This window comes from Fundulus heteroclitus, unplaced genomic scaffold (genome assembly GCF_011125445.2).
Source record: "Fundulus heteroclitus isolate FHET01 unplaced genomic scaffold, MU-UCD_Fhet_4.1 scaffold_734, whole genome shotgun sequence".
NCBI classification, from domain to species: Eukaryota; Metazoa; Chordata; class Actinopteri; order Cyprinodontiformes; family Fundulidae; genus Fundulus; species Fundulus heteroclitus.
Window position 1 is genome coordinate 17,766 of NW_023397180.1, and position 24,118 is coordinate 41,883.

Below are 24,118 nucleotides of genomic sequence, written 5' to 3' on the forward strand. Positions count from 1 at the left end.
TTGGTGCGCGATTCGGTGGCGTAGTGGTTAGCGAGCACAACACATGTACGGAGGCCTTAGTCCTCGACGCGGCCGACCCAGGTTCGACTCTGACCTGTGGTCCTTTGCCGCATGTCTCTCCCCCTCTCTCGTACCCCCTTTCCTGTCAGCCCACTATACAAGAAATGAGCCACAAGTGCTGTAAAAACCTCAAAAAAAAAGAAAGAAGCAAAACATGTTCAAAAAGTTGAAGCCAAAAATGTATTTAAGAACATTATTATTATTATTAAATGTAAATGAGACCACCTGTCTCAATAAGATTTCCCATCTAAAGAAAAGTAAATAAATAAATCAGTAGTCGTTGCTGCAGTAATATATTATTTATTAACAAATTTGACAACTGCTCATTATTAAATAATATCACAGCGGTATCATTATACCATTGGCATTAAACGTATGCTATTTTATCCTGATATTAACTGAAGACAAAAACAATTTTATCCTGGGTGCAACTGCTGTAAACATGCTACACTCCTGAGCTTTTCCAGGGGTCCGTTCTTCGTACGTCGCTAACTCAGTTAGCTGGATTTGATTGTTGACAATTTGGCATGATCTTGGATTGTTTGGTTCTTCGAAACTCATCTTGGACTTGTTGTCATAGCAACATGTGAGCAAGCTTAAGCCTGCTGGAGAGCAGGCTTAAGCTTAAGCTTAAATAGAAAACTATTTAAGTTATTTGTATGATGGTTTGCTTTTTATTTTTATCATATTCAGTAAGATTTGTTCAGGTCATTTTATTGTGAAGTTTAGTTTTACTTTGAAAGGCTTGCTTCCTTGTCGAGCCGTATATTGTATTAGAAAAAACTACGGATGGATTATCTAGACACGGAGCAATACAGTTTTACCGTGTAAGCTGTGTATGACTTGGAAAAGGCAAAACTTAATTTTTTATAGATAAAGAATTTTTTGTTAAAATTCCCAGTTTGCACGCGTCCTTTACTTCCAGTGTCTAAGGAATGACACGGATATTGGATCTGTTGCCCTAAAAAGTGGCTTTTTAAAATAAAGTAGAATAATTAAAGGCTACCATTTTGTAGAATATTGTTGTATTTCACTTTTACTTGTTCCCATGTTCTAGTAGGTTCCGTGGAGGCTCTGACATAAAAGAACAAAGTAATTATGAAATTATTAAATGCCAAACTTCATACTGTAGAAAGTGATAGAAACATCTACCATGGACAGTATTTACACATTAATTTGTCTGCTACTTTTTGCCAGCCCTCTCTTCTGGCTCTAACAGACTTTAAGGTGTTACCTGTCGTTATAATTAATGACTCAAATTCGGCCGCAGTTGTCTCAGATAACTCAATCCAGCCATACTAATCATAAACAACAGGTGTGTTGGAAGAACCCAATTAGCCGGATCATGATTAGCCAGATGAAGTCATCTTGGATGTGTCCTTTGATCTCGGATGTTTTAAGCAATGTACGAAGAACGGGGCCCTGGCCTCAGTTGTTTGGAAATAATCCCAGTGATCTGACTGTCAGGGTGACTGATACAGCTGACTGTCTCTGTCAACGTTTCACATTTTGAAACAGCAGCGACAGACTTAACAGTGAACATTTAGATGGTTAATATCCAATAAAACAGTGTTTCATCCCACGGACGTAAAAAAATTTCCAACTGAGTTGTTCTGAAATCAGCTAAAGCTTATCATCTCTCTGAGGACATATTCCTTTACAAACTCAAGGCCATTCGACATTTTTATTACACATAGGGGAACGCTCACCAGCAATAACTTCCCAGAACTACATTTAAAAAAAAACACTATGCATTTAATGTACAAGACAATAAAACAGAAAACTTTTGACCTCCATGCCACATATTTCTATGACAGTATAGGCCCATAAGAAGAAAATATTACCCTGTGAATAGGCATGCTACAGGCTCCTCACACTACAGTGTTTTGTAAAATAGCTTTATGGTTTAAAAAGAGAATAAAAGTGATAGGAGCACTTTCTGATGTTTCACAGTTCTGCCAATAAAAGATACGGCTGTAGGGAGCAGCAGCAAATATAATGAGATGAGGTCACTGTAGGTCGCTGCACTCTGAGTGTTGGGAAATTATTTTGAGTCATTATTTTTTTTCCCTGGAACAGCTTGTCCCTGACGTATTACAGTCTGTGCCCTTTGTTACTCCTCTTATAATTCTGTTAAACAACCAACAACAGCTTCATAACAGCTCAGAAGTGCTAACGAGATTATATACACTTTTGAAAATATATTTTAAAAACACTGGTTTATTAGTGAAGTAATGTCTGTTTTACAGGTTCTTCTGTTTGTGTATCACATTTCATTGGTTAAAAATCACCAAAGCTAAAGTTTCACATATGGTCAACAAATAAGTTAATGAGAATAAAATAAGTTCTGGTCTTTAAAGTCAGAAGTGATTAGAATTAATAGAAGTACTATGTTTTGTAAAGCGTATATGCATTGTCTCAGACAGGTAATGGTGGTTGTTCGCCTCTATCGAGATCCTGCTCTCCCAGGCTGAGGCAAAGGTGTCAAAGATCAGGCAGCTAACGACACTTTTTAACCAGGGAAGGATTTATGGTCTCAGTACCCGGCAGCATAAGCCCATTTACGGGGATCCGACTTTGCGTACAGCCTGTTTTCATGACGCACCACAGCCTGGACCACAGCTCCTGTTGATGTGAGGTACTCTGTCGCATGGTTCTTCTTTGCCAAACCGTCAAACACTTCCTGTGAGCCAAAACAAGAGACAGCATGAAAAACTGAGAACAGCTGCTGAGTCTTGTGACATAGAGCATGGATCATCAATTAAATTGTACAGTAACTTCAGTACAACAAACATGGCTTACAAAAAGAAAAAAAAAACATTCCATTAGTTTGCTACCATGTTAAAGCAGTTCACAATATATATATTTTTTTGTTTTAATGTTTGTTTTTGTATGGATAAAACTGGCTAATATTGAGATTCTGAAATGGCCTTCCCATAACCTTTCACTCAGCCGGATGTTGATGGACGATACAACCTATATCCCAAAGGTGTATCATGGTGGAAAAAACTAATATACCATGTTTTCTTGTGTTTGAAAACAAACCTCATAATCACCAAGAGTGAAAAGTATCCAACAATCACAAAGCAGCAGTGCATTTGTACAGTCTCACCAATGACTTGTGCTGAGTTGGAAAGTTAAGAAATGTAATGTTCTAATATGTTTTGCACTGTTTTATAGTGTTTTCACATTTTACATGAAATCTGAATATTTTGGGGTATTTGTGAATGAGAATTTTTGTTACTTTTGATGTTGTTTTGCTATTTTTTGAAATTTTGTACTTTAACAATTAATTGCATCTCAACCATTTGGTTAGGTTAATAATTTTAAATAGAAAGGGTATGTAATAGAAAAATAATTGATTGTTGTCGTTATTAGTCACACATGGGAATAAGAAATGCAATAGATAGATAGATAGATAGATAGATAGATAGATAGATAGATAGATAGATAGATAGATAGATAGATAGATAGATAGATAGATAGATAGATAGATAGATAGATAGATAGATAGATAGATAGATAGATAGATAGATAGATAGATAGATAGATAGATAGATCATAGTTTTTCTTGGTGTAGCAGTTAAAGGACTAACTATAAAAATCCTTTAAAAGAAAAGTGTATAAACATCCACGCATAATTATACTAGAAGTGTTTGTATGGCTACATGGCTACAGTCAGTGGCGAGTTTTAATATTGTCAAAACTATATTGGCTATTGCCCCAGGGTGGCATTATAAGGTGGATGCACCAGCAACAGATTAACATTTATTTGTAAATGCATCCAGTGAGCAGTTGTTGCCCCCTTGTGTTGAGTATAGGCCCCCCTGGTCTGCCTCCAATATCAGAGTGAGCAGATTTCCTGGCCCGGACTGTACAGCAATTCCCTCCATCCCATATCTGAGAGGATTTCCTGGAATGTGGTTGGTTCTCAGGAGGCATGATAGTGCTGTCAATCAAACTGAGCCTGACATTCGCTGCTGCACATGTTAACCTGGTATTTATTTTCTTCTATTCTCAAGTGCGATTTAGTGCTATGGGTCCATCCGAATACCCTTATAAAGTTAGGACTCTTTAGCCAAAGTGGAAGTGCGTCACTAAAGAAAGAAGTAGGAAAAGGAACCTGTATGTTTCCTCCCGCATCTAAATTAGCATCTAATAGGAACTTTGCAATGTCCCTTACCAGCGCCAAGGAGCTATAAGGAATCACACAATCTTTTGTGCAACACGACGTATAAGCAGCACCCAGCTCCTGGAAACTAACGAAAATGTCCAGAGAGAAGAGAGCGCACTTTGTAGTTCATTTTCCAAAGGCTGTAGGCTTGGATTTGACTCACATCATCCATGTGCCTTTCCGACACTGAATGACGTCGGAGTAAAAGGCTGTGAATCAGCACAGCAGTCTGAAGCTCCTTTCCTCCCCAGGATGGAGTTTTTACCATTGACCCTGTAAAAGGTCAAAGAACAAGAGCTGGGAGCAGGAGATATTTTTAAGGGTATTTGGATGCAGCCTATGTTTAGATAAATTCATGAGGTGCTCGCCCAGGGCTTCAGGTTTCATCCCAGATCCTGCACTGGCCACATTGTGTGGTTAAGTGCAGTCATGTTCTTGGATTGCGGGAGAAAGCTGGAGTACCCGGAAAGAGTACCACACATGCACGAGGAGAACATGCCAACCCTTCATGCTTGGATTTGAACCCAGTACCCATAACCTTCTTGCTGCAAGACAGCATTGCTGCCCACTGTGCAGCCCTCTAATTTAAACTGAGCTGCAAAATCTTTTTCTTTGTCACAGTGCATTCTTCCCACACCTCTCGGATATTAGCTGCATAAATCAGCAACACTCACTCTGTCAAAGTCCGGCTCCACCACAGTGCTGTTGGGACTCAGCTGGTTGTGGATCCTTGGGTCTATGACGGCTTTATCAACATCGAAATCGAAGAACAGTGCATTGAGAATCACCTTCAAAACAGTAAACAAACCCCACATTGTAAAATACAGTAAACGTACACATCTTTAGGTTTTTTGGGTCAGCATGTGCTTTACCTGAGCTATTGAAGTAGTGATTTTTGTTCCTCCTGAACCTCCGACCACCATCTTAACATTGTTGTTCTTGTCAAAAAGGATTGTTGGACACATGGAAGACATTGGCCTTTTCCCTGTTAAGAGTATCTGAGGGTTATTTATTCTGACAATTAAATTAAAAATAAGGCAAGTTTCTAGTTATGTGTATAATCTCAGAGTCTAAATAAAATTAATATTATGCAAATTAAATTACACATGTGGAAGGTCCCTCAAAATGCCTAACCGATCAATCTGACTGCTGAAATTAACCTAATTTGAACTAAGAAGCCAACACTTTAAAACCAGCTCATTACATAACATGTTTATTATTCTGAGATACCCCTTGTTTCTTTAAGGTATTTTTTGTCATTTGCTTCCATTTAAGACGTGCTTGCATAGAAGGAAAAAAAAGCAGTTTTGGTCTAAGGAGGTGATCCTACAAGCTCAGTTAGCCTGTAGCTTGGAAACTCAATTATGTGCAGTGTTTTATCATAAAATGTATATAGTTTATATTATTCAGAAAAAAATGTGGTAGTAATTAACATTGCCTTTCCTGTACAAACTGAAAACAGACCTATTTTTAGCCGTAACAGTTTTTTTTCCCCCATCTATTGGATGAAAATTCAGCTTCTGTGTAATAAAATGTAACTCAACGGAAAAGGGTAACTGTTACTTAAACGTAGTACATACTGTCTGTGATTTTTATACTACAATTACAAAACACTTTTGCTATATTATGAGACAGACCGACACAAGGTACTGCACAACTGCAAGGTGGATGGAATCATGGTTGATTTGTTTAAAAAATTAATGTCAAATAAAAATGTGAAACATGTGCTATGCATTTGTGTTTAGTTTCTAAAGAATTACCGATGCAAGTACTTTGGAGTTATGTAATGTGTTTCCTTTGGCTGTGTCCTCTAAGGCTTAGGGGAAATGCAAACAGGGGTTCTCATAAGTTTTACTTTGTTATTTTCTTAGCGGTTTTTATTGCCACTCTTGCAGAAAGGCCAGATGTGTGGAATGCATGAGTAATGACTGCCCTGTCGAAAAATGATCCCACCCAAGGTGTCGAGACGGGTACGTCTGCATATCCTCCAAAGATTTCTCCACAGGCCCTTTTAGCTTCTTGTCTGATTAATACTGGAGGTTTAGGCAGATGGCCGTGTCTTGGTAGGTTTGAATCTGTCTAATCCAGTTTTAAACTTTTCAACAGCTTTCTCCCTGACCTGTCTGCTCTTCATAATGATGTTTGTTTACTAATGACCTCCTACAAACCTCTGAGGCTTTCACTGAACAACTGCATTTTACTGCGATTAAATGCCATGCAGGTTGATCTGGACCACTATTCAAGCGATTTATGAGAGCAGCTGGTGGCAATAGACTTGCACGAGTTGGGACTGAATACAACACAGTTTTAAATTATTTCATTTGTAAATAAAAAACAGAGAAAACGAAGCATAATTATCCTCCTTCACAGTTATGCACTACTCTATGTTGAAATATTGCACAAAATCCCAATTAAACACTGAGGCTTGTCGTTTGTGTGACAAAAACTTTAGCAAGGTCAAGGGGTATGAATACTTCTGGATGGCACTGCGTGGAGTTGATTTGTGATTAACAAATTATAATTTGTGTTGTGGTTGGCTCACCTACAAATCATTGTGATTCAGCATTTGTAAAAGTGGTGCTAGTTTTTGATAACCAGAGCCATGACTCATGAAATTATCCTGAGTAATCGATCAATCATTAACAGTCAACCCTTAACAAACTGCACCGAAGTTGACATCTAACTTTGAAAAATGACATTTAGCTGATTTCTAACCAAATATCTGTTACTTCTGATATTTGTAAGGATTAAAGGTATAGTTGTTAATCCTGTTCAGAAACCCTTTGTTATACTGGGTAAAATCCTGAAAGTAGTCAATACATTATGTATTCCTTATGTATGAACATGGCTGAGAGTCACAAGAAGTGAACTGTTTTCATGTTTATGAGAAATGTGCAGTTATTCAAAAAGGGACTTGTGGAAACTTCCAGTAATATTGCAGACCCTAGCTTAAGCTAAGCAACCATGCTTCACCCAATCTTAGTGTCGAGAAAGCCAGTTTTAGTTGAAGGGAGTTAACTTGTGAACGATCTACTCTTCAGCAAGAAATAAAATAGTTTAAATCTTACCTCAAATGCACAGAAACCACAATGAATTATGATGCAAACAAAGTCTACCAGGGGTGAAGGGTAGCCCATCTTAGCTGGGCTTTTCTTTGTCAGAACCCCAACTTGACGACATCAGATCCCCCTCATACCTTTTTTTTATTGCTAAAGGTCTTTGACTTGTGCAATACTTTTATACTGTTTTACATGCTTTTATGAAAATCCTCGATGGACCAGCCAGAACACCCTAGACAGGTGAAGAAACCATTCATAAGCAATGTCAACCATTTACTGTCATGCTAGCCTGCTGACTGCATGTCAATAAATGATTTGGTTTAAAAGTCAAACCAACCATAATAAAGTTTGTTATGGGCAAAGTTTCTCAAGCGCGAAACAAAGACAGAGCTCTGTCAAAATAAAAATGAAATAGGCTCGTTCTACGCTATGCGAGTGTCTTCTGAAATTAATTATTCCAGTTCCACGTCACAACTAATCTCCCTCATGCATTTTGAGTTTTTAATGGCAGACCAACGCAAAGTAGCATAAAACTGTAAATTGGTTGTAATTTCCCTCAAGGGATTATTAAAGTATTTCTGATTCTGATTAATTACTGGCTTTCAGAATATTTTACTGATAAACACCCCTGCCTTAGATTCTCAATAGATTTTAGGTCTGGACAGAGACATTCTTTTGAATTGTAGCTCTGACTGCATGGTTAGTTTCGTTGCCCTGCTGGAAGGTGCACTTTCATCCCAGACTCACGTTTTTTGCAGCCTATAACAGGTTTTCTCGCAGAATTACCCTTTATCTAATTAAATCATTCTTCCTCACAAACCTTTCCAAATCCTTGCCCAAGAAAGGCATCCCCACAGTATAATGCTGCCACCACCACGTTTTATCACAGGGTGGTGGCGATGTGCAGTGTTATTTACCACACCTGCCATTTTGCATTAATGCCCAAAGGTTAAAAATGGATCCTGTCTGATCAAAGCATATCTTTCCACTGGTTTGGTGTTTCCCCTGCATGGCTTGTGACAAACTGCAAACAATCACTTAACTTCCTTTCCACACTGACCCTCTTCCACAGAAGCGAGATTTGTTGAGGGGCAAGAGGAAAAGTTGCCCCATCAAAATACTCTTCACCTTAGCTGCAGATCTTTGCAGCTCCTCCAGATTTACCATGGCTCTCTAGGCTGCACTGCCTGGCAGAAAATGTGGAGACTTATGTCTTCATAGAGTAGGTTTATAATAGCTTCATGCTCTTTTCAGTTTAAAAGGATGGATTAAACAAAATGATGTCACATACAGGCTTAAATCATAGATAACTGGACTTTCACCCAGCATTTTTTCTACCTCTAACCAACCAAAAGAAGTGACAGGTGGGTCATTGATTTGCATCTGACTTGGAATGCGCCTAGTGGCATTGGCCTCCATGTGCTTTGAAACAGCAGCACTCAAACTACAGATTGCTCAAGTGCGAGTCGCCAGAAAGACTTCTGGATAGGCGATGTCAAAATATTTTCAGAAAACATGCTGAGCAAAAGTCTGATATAAGCCTGTTTATGGTTGCCGTGACCTGGATTACTGAGAATTTGTACAGACATCTGTATGAGATGTTTAAAGTGTGAGACCTGCTCTTGCTTTTATCCACCAGTTTATCCCTGATCTCTCTGGTGCTGCGCTTCTTGGTCTTAATGATGCTGTTGGTTTTCTTGTGTTCTCCAATGTTGTACTGGATTGGATATTTGTAAAAACATTGAAAACATTGGTATTTCTTCCTCCTACTTGCACTGCACAACATTAGGTTAAAGTATAACTCGTCACCCCAATATAAACTTTTTTCGCCGATAAACTCTATAAGCTGGGTCTAAGGGTGCTCATTTAATGTTACTGTACAATATTTTTTTTACATATTCATGTGAACTTATTTAGTTCTACAATATTTCTTTTAAAACCATCTTAGTGCGGCTCTTTGCTACTGCAGGTGAATTTCCTATTGGTTCAAACTGTACATGCTTTCATCATCATAGCTCCGCGTTCGGGCACAAAAGCATCTCAGTCAATCACACGCCCCTGTTTCGAGTCTGACTCAGGAGTTGGGATCGCCAGCGCTGAGAACATTGATCGATAGTGTTTAGCGTTACTGCTTTGAACGTTAGCCAGTGTTAGAAATTATGCTGCTAGCATCCCTTTTACCACTCAGAAACTGCACCCATTCTGTCATCTTTTGCCTCGGTAGCGTCTGTGCTCTGACTATCTGTGAAAGTAGGACAGATTGTCGGGTAGGACAGCTAGTCAAAAGAGCAGGTCTGCTCTCTCCTCTCTTTGCTCTGACTGCAGACGAAGTTTTCGGGACAGCTGCACCTGTCTGTCTCTAAGACTCAGCACATTGGGAAGTGGGACGGGGCTCACAGCAGCACTCACTGCTGCTTCAAGACAGTAACTACAGAACCATTGGTGCTTTCACATGAAGCCACCAATACTCACATTTTTTTTTTTAGATAAAGTCACTAGAGGGGTCTAAAAAGTCACCAAATAAAGCAAAATAGTTACTAATTTGGGAACAGCGCACTTAACCCCAATGTTAAAAATTTGTCTGGGGGCAAAATTATGCTTTTACATCCGAAAAAGTTGCACTCTAAGTACATGAAATTCCTTTAAAATTCATAAAGGTTTTTGGTTCTTGTTCAAGGGATATTAAGGTGTTTGCTTGGCCCCTCTATATTATAAAGAAGTTCCTTTGGTTTGTTTCATTTAATGAAAGAAGCTTAAAGAAAACACATTTTTATAAATGTCTGGGTCTACATAAGACCTTTTCAGCATACTTTGCAGCCTCTGATGGTTCACCACTTGTCGTTGCATAAATAATTTACCTGGCTTGATGAAGTTGCTCGGGGAAGGAGGAACGCCAAATCCATTTGTAATGTATGGAGAGCTGAAGTCATCCATCTCATTGTTAAGAATAATTCCTGTAGATCTTGACATGACTTTTGAGCCCAAACTGCAGGAAGACAATTACCCATCAGATCTCCAGGCGTTATAGCCAAAATAAATAATAAATAATTAATTTGGAGGTCTTACTATTGGTTTATGGTGCTGGTGGCAGCCACAGCACTCCCATCCTCGGATACAACGGACAGGTGGGATGTTCCATGGTTTTCAGGCAGGTAAAACTGTGGTTCATAGTAATCCATGGGATGTGTGGTATTGTCCGTAATCTTCTTCCGAATCATATCAGCGTAAGAAGTGGAGGTCAGGTTCTGAATCAACTTTTGGAATACAAAGATTTAATTTGATTAAGTTATGCATTAAGTTATGCATTAAGACCTATGCTAAACCAAAAAAACAAAACAAAAAATTACAATAACACAGAGCTATAGTGTGACTACTTTCCAACCTGTAATATTATCTGTTGCAACATTTTGTTTTTGGATTCAGGGTTTGCAGCCCCAATAAAAGCATATATTCATTGTCTATACCCGTTTATCCATCTGGGGTTAGAGCAAGGAGCATCAACTCCAGTCCTCGAGGGCTGGTGTCCTGAAACTTTCTTGTGTCTCTGCTGCAACACACCTGAGTCAAATAATCAGGTCATTAGCAGGACTCTAAGAAGTCTGCTCAATCTGAATACCCTTAATAAGAGCTTCTAGCTCCTGCTCCTAGCTCCTGTTCCTTGAACTTTCACAGGGTCAACAGAAAGAACTCCATCGTGGGGAGGAAAGGAGCTTTGGGCTGCTGTGTCGAATTCGGACAGCCTTTAACTCTGACGTCATTCTGTGACGGAAAGGTACGAGTCAAATCTGTGCCTACAGCCTTCCGAAACTGAACTACAAAGTGCGTGCTCTCATCTCTTTGGATATTTTGATTGATTTCCGTGAGGCGGCTGTGCTTATACGTCATGTCACACAAAGGAAGGTGGGATACCTAAAGGGCTCTTAGCGTCGGTAAGGGAAGTCACAATGTTCCTCGGCAAAACTAGCCACGAGAGGGATCATTCGGGCTAATTTTCCTACCTCCTTCCTTACTGACAGCACTATTCAGACAGCACTTCTCATGGTGACCGCTGACGCACTTCCGCTTTGGCTGAAGAGTCTTTACTCTATAAGGTTATTCGGATTGAGCCATTGACTCCATTCCAAGGAGCCAATTCAAACATTTGATAAAGGTGTATTGGATCAGGGACACATCTAGAGGTTCCAGGAAACCGGCCCTTGAGGACTGGAGTTAATTATCTTTGGGCTAGAGGACACACTGTGGACAGCTCAAAATACAGGGCAGCGCAGAGACATATTAGAGGACAAACATCCATGAACACACACGGTCATAGATATAAGCAATATAGAGATAAATTAACACAAGCAGAGTACCAAGAATAGAACCCACACATACATATGGAGAACATTCATTAGTCATATTGGGCCACTATCGTCTATCCTGATATCTTGACTTATTTCTTTGCTTGTTGTTTTTTTCACTGTATATACAATCTTTGTTTTCTGATAATGTAGGATTTGGTGCCAATGAGAACAGTCATTTAGCTGATATATTTACATATGACACAGAGTTCTCCTCTGTTCTGTAAAAATGTGGTCTGGATATGTGGTTCTTGAGTCACAAGGTTGTGCTATCAGTGGACTGGTATGTTTCAGAGAATATCTAAATAGCAATCTTCTTTTTCCATCTAGTTCCCTACAGAGAACACATGTGGCTAACTCTGTAGACACAATGTATTGTGTTCCTTTGTTTCATTTTCTTGGAAAGGTTAACAAAGCTCTAGCTTTAAGGGTTTTTTTTCCCCCCACTTTGTGATAACAGCATATTTGCCACCAAAGCTAACAGTACCAGTGAATTAACTTACTTCATCAATCTGGAGAAACTTTGGATCTCCAAGTAAAGATCTCTTAGCATAAGCGAAACGATAGGCCTCCACAATGCGATGGAAGGTCAGGATCTTTTTCTCCTTGGTCGCCACACTGTCTGCACTGAAGTTGTACCCTGTAAACAATCACAACCAGCCACAGCCCTTGATTACTAATCAGCGTTTTATCATCTGTTTTCATTCTTTTAGGTTGAGTAGACAAAGGAAGAATCTGACTTGGCACGTGACTTTAGTCCCACATGTGGGATAGTCTGAGGTCAAAGCCCCCAGAGGGAATACTGTTCAGGACTTATTTGGTCTTAGCTGTGGGACAGAAGCAGGATTCACAGTAAATCAGCAGGGGTGAGGACATTTTACTTCACAGTGACTGAAATGCGAGTCAGGCTTGAACAAGTCAGCTGTGTCCAATTAGAAGTATATTTGTGGGATTACTGTTCGGGTGTCTGAGGCAGAGGGGTACAGTGAGTGGGAGGACAGTCTAAGGAAAAGGGAGAGGGTTTTGATGATTAATTATTTCAGAGGAAAGTTTCTAATCCTCTGCGGCAGATACTGTCACTGCTCTGACACCAAGCTGAGGCAGCGTAACGGTGTCTTCACATACCAGCAGTTTGAATTTTATGCTCCAGCCAACAACAAGCTAAATCAGACAGATGACATATACAGAAAGAATTAACGATGAAGCAAAACAAAAAAACACACTAGTGATTTGATTAAAGGTATCTTTATAATAGTTTAAAAGCAGTAACATTTTAATCAATCAACCATAAGGGTTTATTCTACCTCTTATACCATATAAAGGGAGAATAGAGCACATCCCTCTTAAAAAGTTCCCTGTTACATAACCCATCCTGGTTAAATTAAGTCAAAAGAGAGGATTTCCTGTACAGAAGTCTCTCAGAGATGACTCCTTTCTGTGTGAGTGACTGGAAGGCAGCTCACACTGAAACACATTCTCTCCCACTCAGGATGTTTTTGGACGGTGCATCAAGGCTTACCATTCAGGATGTTTAATATCAGCGATAGCACAGGGCCGCTAGCGGGGGCATTGGGAACAACCATGGAATACTCCCCCACATTCACCCTTAAAGGGTTTTCATCCAAGATAGGCGCATAATCCCTCAGATCCTCTTTTGTGATGATGCCGCCTAAACATGGATTGACAAAAAAGCGTAAATGCATTTCGGAGCAGGAAAAGGGAAACAAATAATCCTTATCCTGCAAATGGGAGGTGCAGAGAAGCTCATAGTGCAAAGATCAAATAATATACTTAGTTTTAATCTGTAGACACAAAAAAAATAGAACTGAACTTGAACCTTTTCTAGCATTTTGCAAAACATTAAGAGTTGTTGCAGAACCTCAGTTGCAAGCAAATTCTTAAGAAGGAAATTTATAAACTGAAAACAGGATTCCTCTGCCTAGCAAATGACTTACAAAGCAGAGTCTACTCAGTAGACCTACACATGTTGCTGAAACTTCTTACAAATAAGGTCAGTTTTTGTTCGCATTCATAAAACAGGCTAAATTACAGGTAGTTATAATTAAAACTCTTCTCTACATTTTGTCGCCGCAACCACAAAGTATATTTTATTGGTGTTTTTTTTGTGAAAGATTAGAAAGTAGCAGACAACTTTGAAGTAAAAAGACTTTTCACTGGTGGTAGTATCCTGTTGTGGGGATTTGTCTCTTCAGCAGGGACAGAGAGGCTGATTAGTTGACAAAAGCATGACATCCAGGTAGACAAAAACATGCTGGAAGCTGGAGAAGACCTGAGACTGGGGAGGGTCTTCAACTTCCAGCAGGAAAATTACCCTAAACATATAGCCAGATGCACAATGGAATGTTTTAAACCCATTTTCATTGGTTCCAGTGGTCTAGTTAAAGTCCAAGCCTAGTTCCAAATGAGAGTTTTTGGCAAGAAACCCAGTTAAATATTTTAAAGTTTGTGAATGTCAGTCACAATGTTGTCAGTCTGTGTGCTTTAGAGGCAGCTTTCCTAGGATACGTTTAAGTAATGTTTTGCATCCCCTCCATCTGATCTGCAAGAGCTTCAGGTGTTTTACAAAGAAGAATATGCAGAATTGTTTTGTCTTTAGTTGTGCAAAAAAATTAGAGACACACCTCAAAACACAATTTTATATTGTAAAGGTTTGAAAACCATTTTACATTTTTTGTTGCACTGTTCAGCTGCATTAATTGTCGATCAACTGGTCTTTTACATAAAATCCCACTAAAATACATTGAAGTTTATAGTTGTAGCAAAGCAAAATGCCAGATAGTTCAAAGGGAAACGGGTCTTTTTACAAGTTAATGTCGCTGGGAACAATATGAAACATAAATGCCAAAATAGTTAAAAGAAATAATACCTGCAGACTGAATGTCTTTCACAAGATCCTCTGCCAGTTGTCCTGTATAAAACTCCTCGGCCCCCTTCTCGGCTATTCTCCTATACGTTTCTGCCAGTTTGGGGAATCTAATGATTTCATTTTCTTTTAACACATCGCCGGTTTTCCCACAAAACACTTCGCTGAAAGAGGACAAGAAAAATCTAGTGAGACAGAGAAGGTTATCTAGGGAACAGAGAGTTAATTAAAGGTGATGCCTCTCACCAGAGGGCTGTGTCGTTCAGGATGGTCTTCTTGTGTCTGGCAATAGCCGTCGCTAGAGCCCTGCCTAGTGGAAATCCTTTTTCAGCAAGTTCGATGCTTGGCTGAAACAGGTCTTTCCAGGGCAGTTTGCCGTGTCGCTTGTAGGCCATCTCATAGCCTCGAATCTCTCCAGGGACAGCAATAGACAAACCTCCTAAAGACCAATAAACAGTTAAAAAGGGGGGCGGGGGGGGTATTCTTTGTATGTTTTTCTATTTTATCTCTAAAATATATATCTAAAAACATTCAGCCCAGTTAACATTTAATGGCTCTCCTGGTAAGTATGAGTAAAAAGGCTTAAAATAATAATTAGTAATTGCAGCAGCACAACGTCTTCCTGAAAGTAATGCAATTACACTACTGCTAAAACGTTTAGTGTCACTTAGAAATGTCCTTATATTTTAAATGAAAAGCACCATTTTCTTCAATGAAAATACCAGTAAACTAATCAGGAATAAAGTGGAGACACTGTCAATATGCGGTTCTGTCTATAATGGAGGGGCCAGCACAGTCACCAGACCTCAACCCTATTGAGCTGTTGTGGGAGCAGCTTGACCGAATGGTGCGTAAGAAATGCTCATCAAGCCAATCCAAACTGTGGGAGTGGCTTCAGGAAGCATGGGGGGGGGACATTTCCTCAGATCACCTCAACAAATTGACAGCTAGAATGCCAAATGTCTGCAAGGATGTAATGGTTGTGCAAATGGAGGATTCTTTGATGAAAGCAAAGTTTGAAAGGAAAATTATCATTTCTTGAACAAACCATTACTTCTGGCTTTGTCAATGTCTTACCTGTGCTGTCTATGCGTTATGTAATTAATGAAATGTGAGTTCAATTGGAAATCATTGCATATTTTGGTGATCCCAAACTTTTGAGCCAAAGTTATGTTTATAGCAAAAAAAAAAAAAATAAAAAAAAAAATAGGTCTGCACATGCCCTCATTTGCTCAAATTACAAATTTAAGAGATCATTTAGGTACTCGTCAGTGAATTATAATAGGTGTTCCAATTATTTATCAGAATAAAAGTACTTTTTGGAAAAACAACCTTTAAGCAGGTATTACTTTTCATGAAGCCTGCATCTGTGTTAAAAATGCATTTGTATTGATCAGATGTCCTATTCTACACCTAAATATCATGTTTTAATCAGCTTAAACTGAAAATCATCATAATTAACATAAATGACGACTTGAAAACATGTATTTATGTTATTTTTCCATATTATGTGTTTCACTTGGTGAATATAGTTACTGAAGTAGATGCACTTTTCAATAATCTTCTAATTTATGGAGCTGCACCTATATTGCATTTTAAGGCTTTTTAATCATTTCTTTACAAGGGAACCAATAAATGTGGAGGACATTTTACATTTTTTAACCTCTGGTTAATTCCATGTCTTCACTGGTTAAACCTTACCTTTCTGGGATAATTCTGTACTGTTCCCAAACATATTCTCTGTTGCATTGCGTGGCGCGGTCTCCCGTGCATCAATGACCTCAACTTTCCCTGTATAAAAGTCACATGTGATTCACCTGAGTTTGTTGGGTTTGTGGCGATGCAGAGATGTGAACATGTTGCAGTGGGAAATGTGTGTTTTACCAGTTGTTGCATTATAGATGGTGAAGAAAAGGCCTCCTCCTATGCCCATACTGTGAGCATTCATTAATCCAACACATAATAACCCAGCAATAGAGGCATCCACTGCAGATCCCCCTTTCTTTAGTATGTCCCTATGGTAAAAAGCATTAAAAAGCAGATTAGGATGATTTTAACCTCTGTTTAGGTGGTCACAGATTTAAGTAAAGCAAGTTTGTCATTCTACTACTGTAGAAAACAAGCTCTTACCTGCCCACCTCTGAACAGCGTCCAGCATCTGCTGCCACAGCTGCCTTCCTGTAACCATTTTCTTTCTTCACACCAAAGAAAACTCCCAGAAATGTGGCAACACATGCTAACAGCAGCACTGCAAGGGCCACTATTATTAGTTTCTTGACCATTTTGAATATTCAGGAACTAAGCAATTTGATGTCTGACGAAGGATAAAAAACACACAATTGTAAACGTAAAACTTAAACACTGCCTTTGATAAAAGAGCACATAAATGATTCTTATGAGACACTAGCTTTTGTGTTTTTGTTTACTTTTGTGTTTGTTTCCTGATTTTTCTGGGTTTATTATTGTCATTAAGGTCTTGCCATACATACTTAATTTCTCTGTGTTCATTTTTGTTTAGGGTGTCTTACCATATATCTATATGCTTACTTGTCTAATTTAGCTCCGTTACCTGTTCTTATTAATCTCCCTCGTTTTCCCTGTTTCCCCCCACAGCTGTGTAGTATTCTACACTGATTATGCACACCTGGTCTAATTGTCATTTTCCTCCCTCTCTTCAGGATTAAAAGGTCACATATCTTGCTTTTAAATGGCTTCCTGTTAACAGCAATGCTTTGGTCTCAATTTCTCGTTATTGTTGCCCCACAGACCCTCTTTTACCCCTGTTCTAAGGCACATCTGAGAGCAAATTGTTCTGGTGCTGTTTTTTTAAATGCAAACAAAAAACCTCTGCACCCCACTTCAGGTTCGGAAAGTGTTCCACTCCACCCCATTCAGCGTTGTGTGGTTAGTTGTGTGGGTTAATTCGCCTAATGACAGAAGATTTTCACCTATCCACTTGTAGCTTTAGCAACCTTGAGCTTGGACTACAAAATTGTAGTAAAATAAAAATGGTAACCCTGGATGTCCATGACCTTGTTTAGCAGCTTTGCTAATACTGTGACGTAATTGTGAAAAAACAAAACATAATAGAGAACGGAAAACTGGAATGGCTTGAAAAATATGACCCAAAGAGAATCAAAAGATATCTATGCAGCACCTGGACAGACTAAATTAAAATTGCCTGCACTCCTAGAGACTCCAAGTACACAGCAAAATGTATTTAAAGGCTAAAAGCATGGATTTTACATGATATGTCCCCTTTAAGCTCCTTAATTTTCATGGTTTCCAGCTGCTTCCTTCCGTTGCATCCTTCGCAGTTCCCCTCCTCCTTGTTTCCTGGCTATAAGCTTCTGGTTTTCTTTTTTGTTTTTTTTGTTTTATGCAGTACAACATTTTAATTATCATTGCTGCCTCCAAGTTCTTCTTTGTGTGTCGGTCCTACTAAAAAGACGTAGAACACGTGAAAGTGATTGTCAAAGTGATAAACATAACCTTGAGTTTAGTTTGGTGTGGAACGCCAAATTGAGGAGACATATTGGTAAAAGCTTGAAAATTAACAAAAATATGTGCCATGGGGTGTGGCCTAATGTTATTACTTCTCAAAGTGAGTTTGTTGTTAAACCGTATGTTAAGAATAGTAATTTTGTATCCGTGTTGAAGTTGGTCTTATATTCGAGACATTTACAGATTGTCAGGTACCTCTGAAAAAAACAATGTTTTTATTTGCATTTCCTTGTTGCTGTCATTTATAGGGAGGTATTATAGTATTGGAACAAATAATTGTTATGTATGATATATGGAATATATTTTGAACAAAACGCAACACAGATAAAAATTAAAATACAACACAAATACAAAAACACAAAGTCCTAATCATCGTGATTGTGACTAATCATCATCATCATTTATCCTGCTAACAGTATATTAAGGAATACGTGATTTTTACCTGGCAGTATGGAGAACAGAGTACACACGCTGTGCACACTGCCAGTCTGCTGACCAGCTCCCCCTTTTCTGAATTTTTTCTCAAAATAACAGGTTTAAATCTGATTACGCAATATTTAGCAATTCAAAATGATTTACATAATTTTAGTTTAATCTTAGATAATCTGTGGAAACCAAATTTGCTATTTTTAACAAAAGGAAATTTACAGTAATGAACCTAGATAAAAAAGAAGATTCAAGTCTTCCCCCAGAACTGGTTGCTGCTGGGAAACGCTGTTTTAAAACCACAGGTGATAAGCCAGGAGTGGCCTGTCCGTTAACAGCCATCCGCAGCGCCCTACCTGAGCAGACAGCCTACGAAAGTAACCAGCCAGTTTCAGCTTGCGACATATCATGTGAAGAAATGAATTGCAAAAAAGTTACTAATGCTCTATGCACGAAGCCTCTGAAAGCATTATAATATATTTAGCAGATTCTTGTTTTCTGCTTTTGCTTAAATCTTAATAACAGCAAACCTATGCGATGGGAAATCTTTATCATAACTGTAAAAATTAATTTATTTCGCCACTCTAGGAATTATTGTTGCATTTCTGTTCATATAAGTATCAGAATAGTCCTGTTTTTACGTAAATAAGGAGTAAGCAGTAGGGCTAAAGGACCATGTAACCATCACTTTTGGTAACATAGTAAAGCACACATTAAGTTGGTTGAGTGAGTTATGACTCTGCAGACTGATTTTTTTTTTAGCTCTGCAGTCACTGTACTGAACTTTTTGTACTTTAGAGACCAAAAACACAAATGACAGCAGAAAAAAGGTCTAGGGTGTTTTATGTGTATCCCCTAAAGCCTACTGTCAAGCAGAATCTTTGCTCTGTCACAGCAGTACACTCAGGTTATGTAACAGAGTGAACTGATTTAATTGAACAAGTGTTGCATGTTAAAATCGCTCGTAGAAAATACATTCCTGTTTTTTTTTTCACATCTGGCTATATTAGGAACATTCTAATTATTAAAGACTATCCTGACTTCCGTTCACAGTCTTAGATTCTACATAAACAATATACAAACTGAAGGATTAATTTACTTGTTTAGTGATAAAAAGGAAAACAGGTCTTACCCTGATTCTTCTTTAGGCCTCAGCTGCAAGCAGTGTCTGTTTCCCAGCAGCTCATAGGTGATTCATTTATATCGCAGAGCCATTAAACTTTAACCCATCCCACAATAAACTGACTAACCTGAGTCATCATTTGCCACTCGGGTTAGACTGAACAGGTGGAATCAAATGGGAACGACGGTCGCTGTGATAAATGTAAGCTATTTGTTCTCAGTCTTAGCAAAACTTTTAGATCTCAGCAGGGCATTTTTTGTTGTTTTTTTTTTCCTTGCCTGACCCTGAAACTGACGAGGCAGCACAAGCTGCAGGGCGAAAGGTACTTTATTATCTAGAGCGATACTTAAACAGATCGGTGAAAAAGATTGACTAGCAGGTGTTTCATTTTGCTGGTGATATATTTTAAATGGATAACGTATGACTCTGTGAAGATGAAACGTTGATTTCTGTTTATCATGGTTCCGCTAACCTTAGATGTTTGAGGGTTTTTTTTTTTGTTTTTTTTTTAAAGTGCCCACTCACTGTTACAATCAAAGCTTTCAGGAATGCAAGGGAGAGGATCACCTCCCCCAAGTTAAGAGGGAAAGAAAAACACTAAGAAACTGCAAGCGAAAATTTTGAACTGCACAAAAAATCTATAAAAAAGCTTTGACAGGTACATGACGTCAACTCTTCTCTGCCCCATACTGATTTGAATAACTTGCTGCACTCTCAAAAACGAACGCCTAACCCTGCTGATTCTACACAGCTTAAACTTTAAGCTCGCACGTCAAGATTTGGAGACAAAAAAAGGTGAAAAAAAGGTGATGAGATTCAGACCAGTTGACCTGAAGAGGTTCAACGAGGAATGGTTTAAACTAAAGAATATCTCTGCCCTGTGTATTATTATGCTTGTAGTTTACAGGTTGATGGGACTCGTTCTATAAGCGTGATCCAGTAGTGCTACGGTACTATTTTGTTGTGACAAAACAGGCCATAACATTTTTATGTAATTTCAAGTTTACCTCTCATTGTAAAGACTGTCATTACTGGGTTTTGCTGAAGTATTTTCACCCCTGGTCCTTTTTTAATATTCAGTCATGTTACAGTCTCTGACTTCAAGGTACTCTGCTGGGATTTTATGTGATAAATCAAAACAAAGAAAGGAGGTGAAAGGAAAATGATACAAACATTATTTTTTACTGTAAAATAAAAAGTTTAGAAGAGGGGTTTGTGTTTGTATGCAGGGCACCTTTACTGTTACACACCTAAAAAAAATTCCCGTATAACCAAATTTGATCACAGTATTATTACAGCTGATCTTCGAAGGCCTTAAAGGTTTCTTCTCCTGAACATCATCACATAGACCAAAGAACAGAAAGGTCAGGTCTAAAGTTGTGGAGCACTTGAAAGGTCATGCTATAAAACATTATCTAAACCTTTGATCATTTCACAGAGCAAGGTTCAGTCCATATTGTGGAAATGGAAATAGTATGATATATATATATATATATATATATATATATATATATATATATATATATATATATATATATATATATATATATATATATATATATATAGATTTGAGGATCCATCTAAGCTTCCAGGCCAGGTAATCAGAGATGTAGCCAAGAGGCCCACAGTAAGTCAGTGGTGCTGTAAAGCTCCGCAGCTCAGGTGGGAAAATATTGTTTACAGACAGCTATTAGATATAGTTACACACAAATCTGGTCCTTTACAGAAGAGTGAAAAGAAGAAAACTATTTTTGACAGAAGCCTTTCAAGTCCTCTTTGCAATTCCTTAGCAGAACCATCAAACATGCGAAGATGCTCTGGTTAGATCAGGATAAATATTAACCTTTTCCTTCATAAGAAATGCAATTTGTAGCAGGAATCAAACACCACAAATCACACTGAATACAACAGCCCTACCGTGAAAAACATTACTTCACTAACTAACTTTATCACTAAAACAAACCAGGAGTTGGCTACAATCCAGTTTTCAAAAGCGCTTTGAGAATTTGTTTAAAGTTTTTTTTTTTTTTTTGTCATGAAATAGTTGCCAAACCACTACTAACAAACATGTCACAAGGAAATATTTCATAATTTTCCTAGAGACTCAAATTGTGAAACTTCAATTTCTTTTGTAATACCTATGACACCTGGTGTACTTGGTGTTCATCAACTCAAAAGCAGGAGAAGTGTTTAGGATGTACAACATGGCATTCTTCTTTTTTTTATTTATTCTATAGATTTTTTTACACAGGCATTTACTTGGCAGCTGGTAATTCATTAAAGGATATCTTTATGAGGCATTAAATGCACACCTTTTTTATGACAAACCATAAAGTCACGCTAACCTTGAACAACAACTTTTTCATGGGTGAAAAGTTGAGAATCACTGTCTAAAATCAAAAAGAAAAGTGTAGCCTTATTGAACAATAATTTCCTTGAAACGAAGTCTAAATGTGTAATCATGTCTATAAGCTAGGTGAGAGGGGCTCAATATGCATTAAGTATAATAAACAATTGGTGCAAATTGCACCAAATGCACCACAGCCCTAGGTTGTGGGCTATGATGATAAAAGCATGGACCATTTAAATTATTGGGTTTATATACTACAACTGTAATAGCCTAAGAGGGTTGAAAGGGGAAACTAAACAAGTTCCCATCAAAATATATATAAAAAAATGCACAGTAGCATTAAAGTAGCACCCTTATGCCACATTTATATGGTTTACCTGCATAACAAAAGCTCATTTTAAGGTGAGTTACACTTTAAGTGTAAAATGCAGAGTGGGAGCATTTTTCAACCGTGAAGGACGGCGATCTGTGATTTATAAAACAGACTGCAGTCTGCAGAAAAAACTTTCATTTTATTCTCTCATGACATTTCAGTACTAAACATAGAGAACATGATTCAGTGCATACATGTATAGATACAGCCAAAAGTATTCCCACCACTAGCCAATTTAGGTTAGAAATTATTTTCACACTGCAAAAAGGGAACTAAAAGTAAGTAAGATTTTCTGGAAATTAAGGTATTTTTCCTTGATTTGAGCAGCTAAAAGAGAATATTTGCCAATGGAATAAGAGTTTTGCGCTTAAAATAAGAACATTTCTTCACCAATATCCTCTTTCAAGTGCAGGATATCTAATTATCTTATTTTAGGGGCAGAAATACTCATTCCACTGGCAAATACTATTATTTAGCTGCTAAAATCAAGAGAAAATATACACATTTTAATTGGACTTACTTTTAGTTCCCTTTTTGCAGTGCAGCCAATCAAAAAGTTTCTTTCTGATCAAAAATTGTAGAGGGACTCTCAAAAGATCATAAAACTTTGTAAAAGTTTTAAAAGAACATTCTTTATGCTTTCATTTAAACTTTCATTTAAACAAGGAAGCGGCTAACAGCTATTAGCATCTCCAGGCGAAACAATGAAGAATGTTTCAAGATCTCGTGGGGGGGAAAAAAAAACGCAAAAAAATATATGATTCCAAGAGGGAAAAGACTGGAATGTCGCTGGAGATAGATTATAAATGTTGGTGTTCACTGAAGCGGACGCTAAACCTGCTGAGGCTCAGATGTGTCCGCAAAGTTCACTGACGTGAGTAAATGTTGTGATATAAGGCTCTCAACATTACTGTTAGATCGGTTTATTTAGTTAATAACGGTCTTCGATCACGCCGAGCTGACGCTTTACTGCGAGGCATTGCAGAAGGTCAGGCTCGGTCCGGCATTATTTAATTTTGATTTATTAATTAAGCAGACCGGCATCATGACAGTTCTGCGATTTGTCGCTAGTTGGCGCCACGTCTGTTCATATCTGCTAATCACACCCAGTGCGGGAGGCTATTTCTATCCATAAAAAGGACCAAAAGGATTGTTAAAATGGAGGCTTTGTGTATATAACCTTATTTTATCATGATCAAACCATTTTTTGGTCTTTTTTGAAGCATATAACGTGGCTCTATACCTTTAAGCTTCCCATCGAGTCCAAGAGGTGTCTCCAAATGCAACAGTCTAGCAAGAGTCCAGAACAAAATCTGTGAGAAATCAGCAAAATAACCCAACAAAGCCTGTGAACAAGAATTAAGCAACACCTGCAAGCTACTGTTGTTCAGACAGTCGATCCAACTTGTGCAGCTGCTTCACTTGTGATCTTCAAACATTCTGCAGAATATATCAGGCATACCCTCACAAATTGGGTGGTGTATTTAAGCTGCCAAGCATCTGACTGTGCCATGCATTTCATAACGGCTGCTGTAGACCTGACACCAACGTCTGCTTGTTTCTCTGAAGACCCCTCCACCACCTCAGTGCCACCATTTAGTCGCTGGGGTCAGGAACCCTCTCCCCACTACCTGACATTTGGTAGACATGTTCAGAAGATGCACTGATCAGTCTGTGAGATGTTAGGCAGGATGGTCATGGAGTGATGAGATTAAACCCTAGATGCCAAACTCAAACACCTCCATTAATGGAACATTTTAAAGTGTCTGACTGAACTTGAAAGCTGACTTAGAATTAGCTTTAATATGGCATTAAATCAATGGGT

General features: G+C 38.3%; 1 protein-coding gene across 1 annotated transcript; it reads right to left on the minus strand.

Annotated features, from left to right (window-relative positions):
• Positions 1 to 1,420: 1,420 nt before the first annotated feature.
• ggt1b (gamma-glutamyltransferase 1b) lies at positions 1,421 to 19,624 on the minus strand. The gene is made up of 13 exons (XM_012849391.3): positions 19,580 to 19,624; positions 16,648 to 16,831; positions 16,402 to 16,532; positions 16,219 to 16,308; positions 14,764 to 14,956; positions 14,521 to 14,681; positions 13,153 to 13,302; positions 12,137 to 12,273; positions 10,360 to 10,547; positions 10,152 to 10,279; positions 5,107 to 5,219; positions 4,909 to 5,022; positions 1,421 to 2,743 (listed from the first exon to the last, which is right to left on the minus strand). Exons 2-13 carry the CDS (start codon positions 16,797 to 16,799, stop codon positions 2,597 to 2,599), a joined length of 1,704 nt encoding a protein of 567 aa, XP_012704845.2. The 5' UTR covers positions 16,800 to 16,831; positions 19,580 to 19,624; the 3' UTR covers positions 1,421 to 2,596.
• Positions 19,625 to 24,118: the final 4,494 nt, after the last annotated feature.

Bases quoted from the DNA above. Each gene is read 5' to 3' on its own strand.
- ggt1b (XM_012849391.3), bottom strand. From the start codon at position 16,799: ATGGTCAAGAAACTAATAATAGTGGCCCTTGCAGTGCTGCTGTTAGCA. The intron at 14,957-16,218 runs GTAAGGTTTAAC...ATTGGTCTTTAG, and splicing joins TACAGAATTATCCCAGAAAG to GAGGTTTGTCTATTGCTGTC. The intron at 14,682-14,763 runs GTGAGAGGCATC...GTCCTCTTTCAG, and splicing joins CTGAACGACACAGCCCTCTG to CGAAGTGTTTTGTGGGAAAA.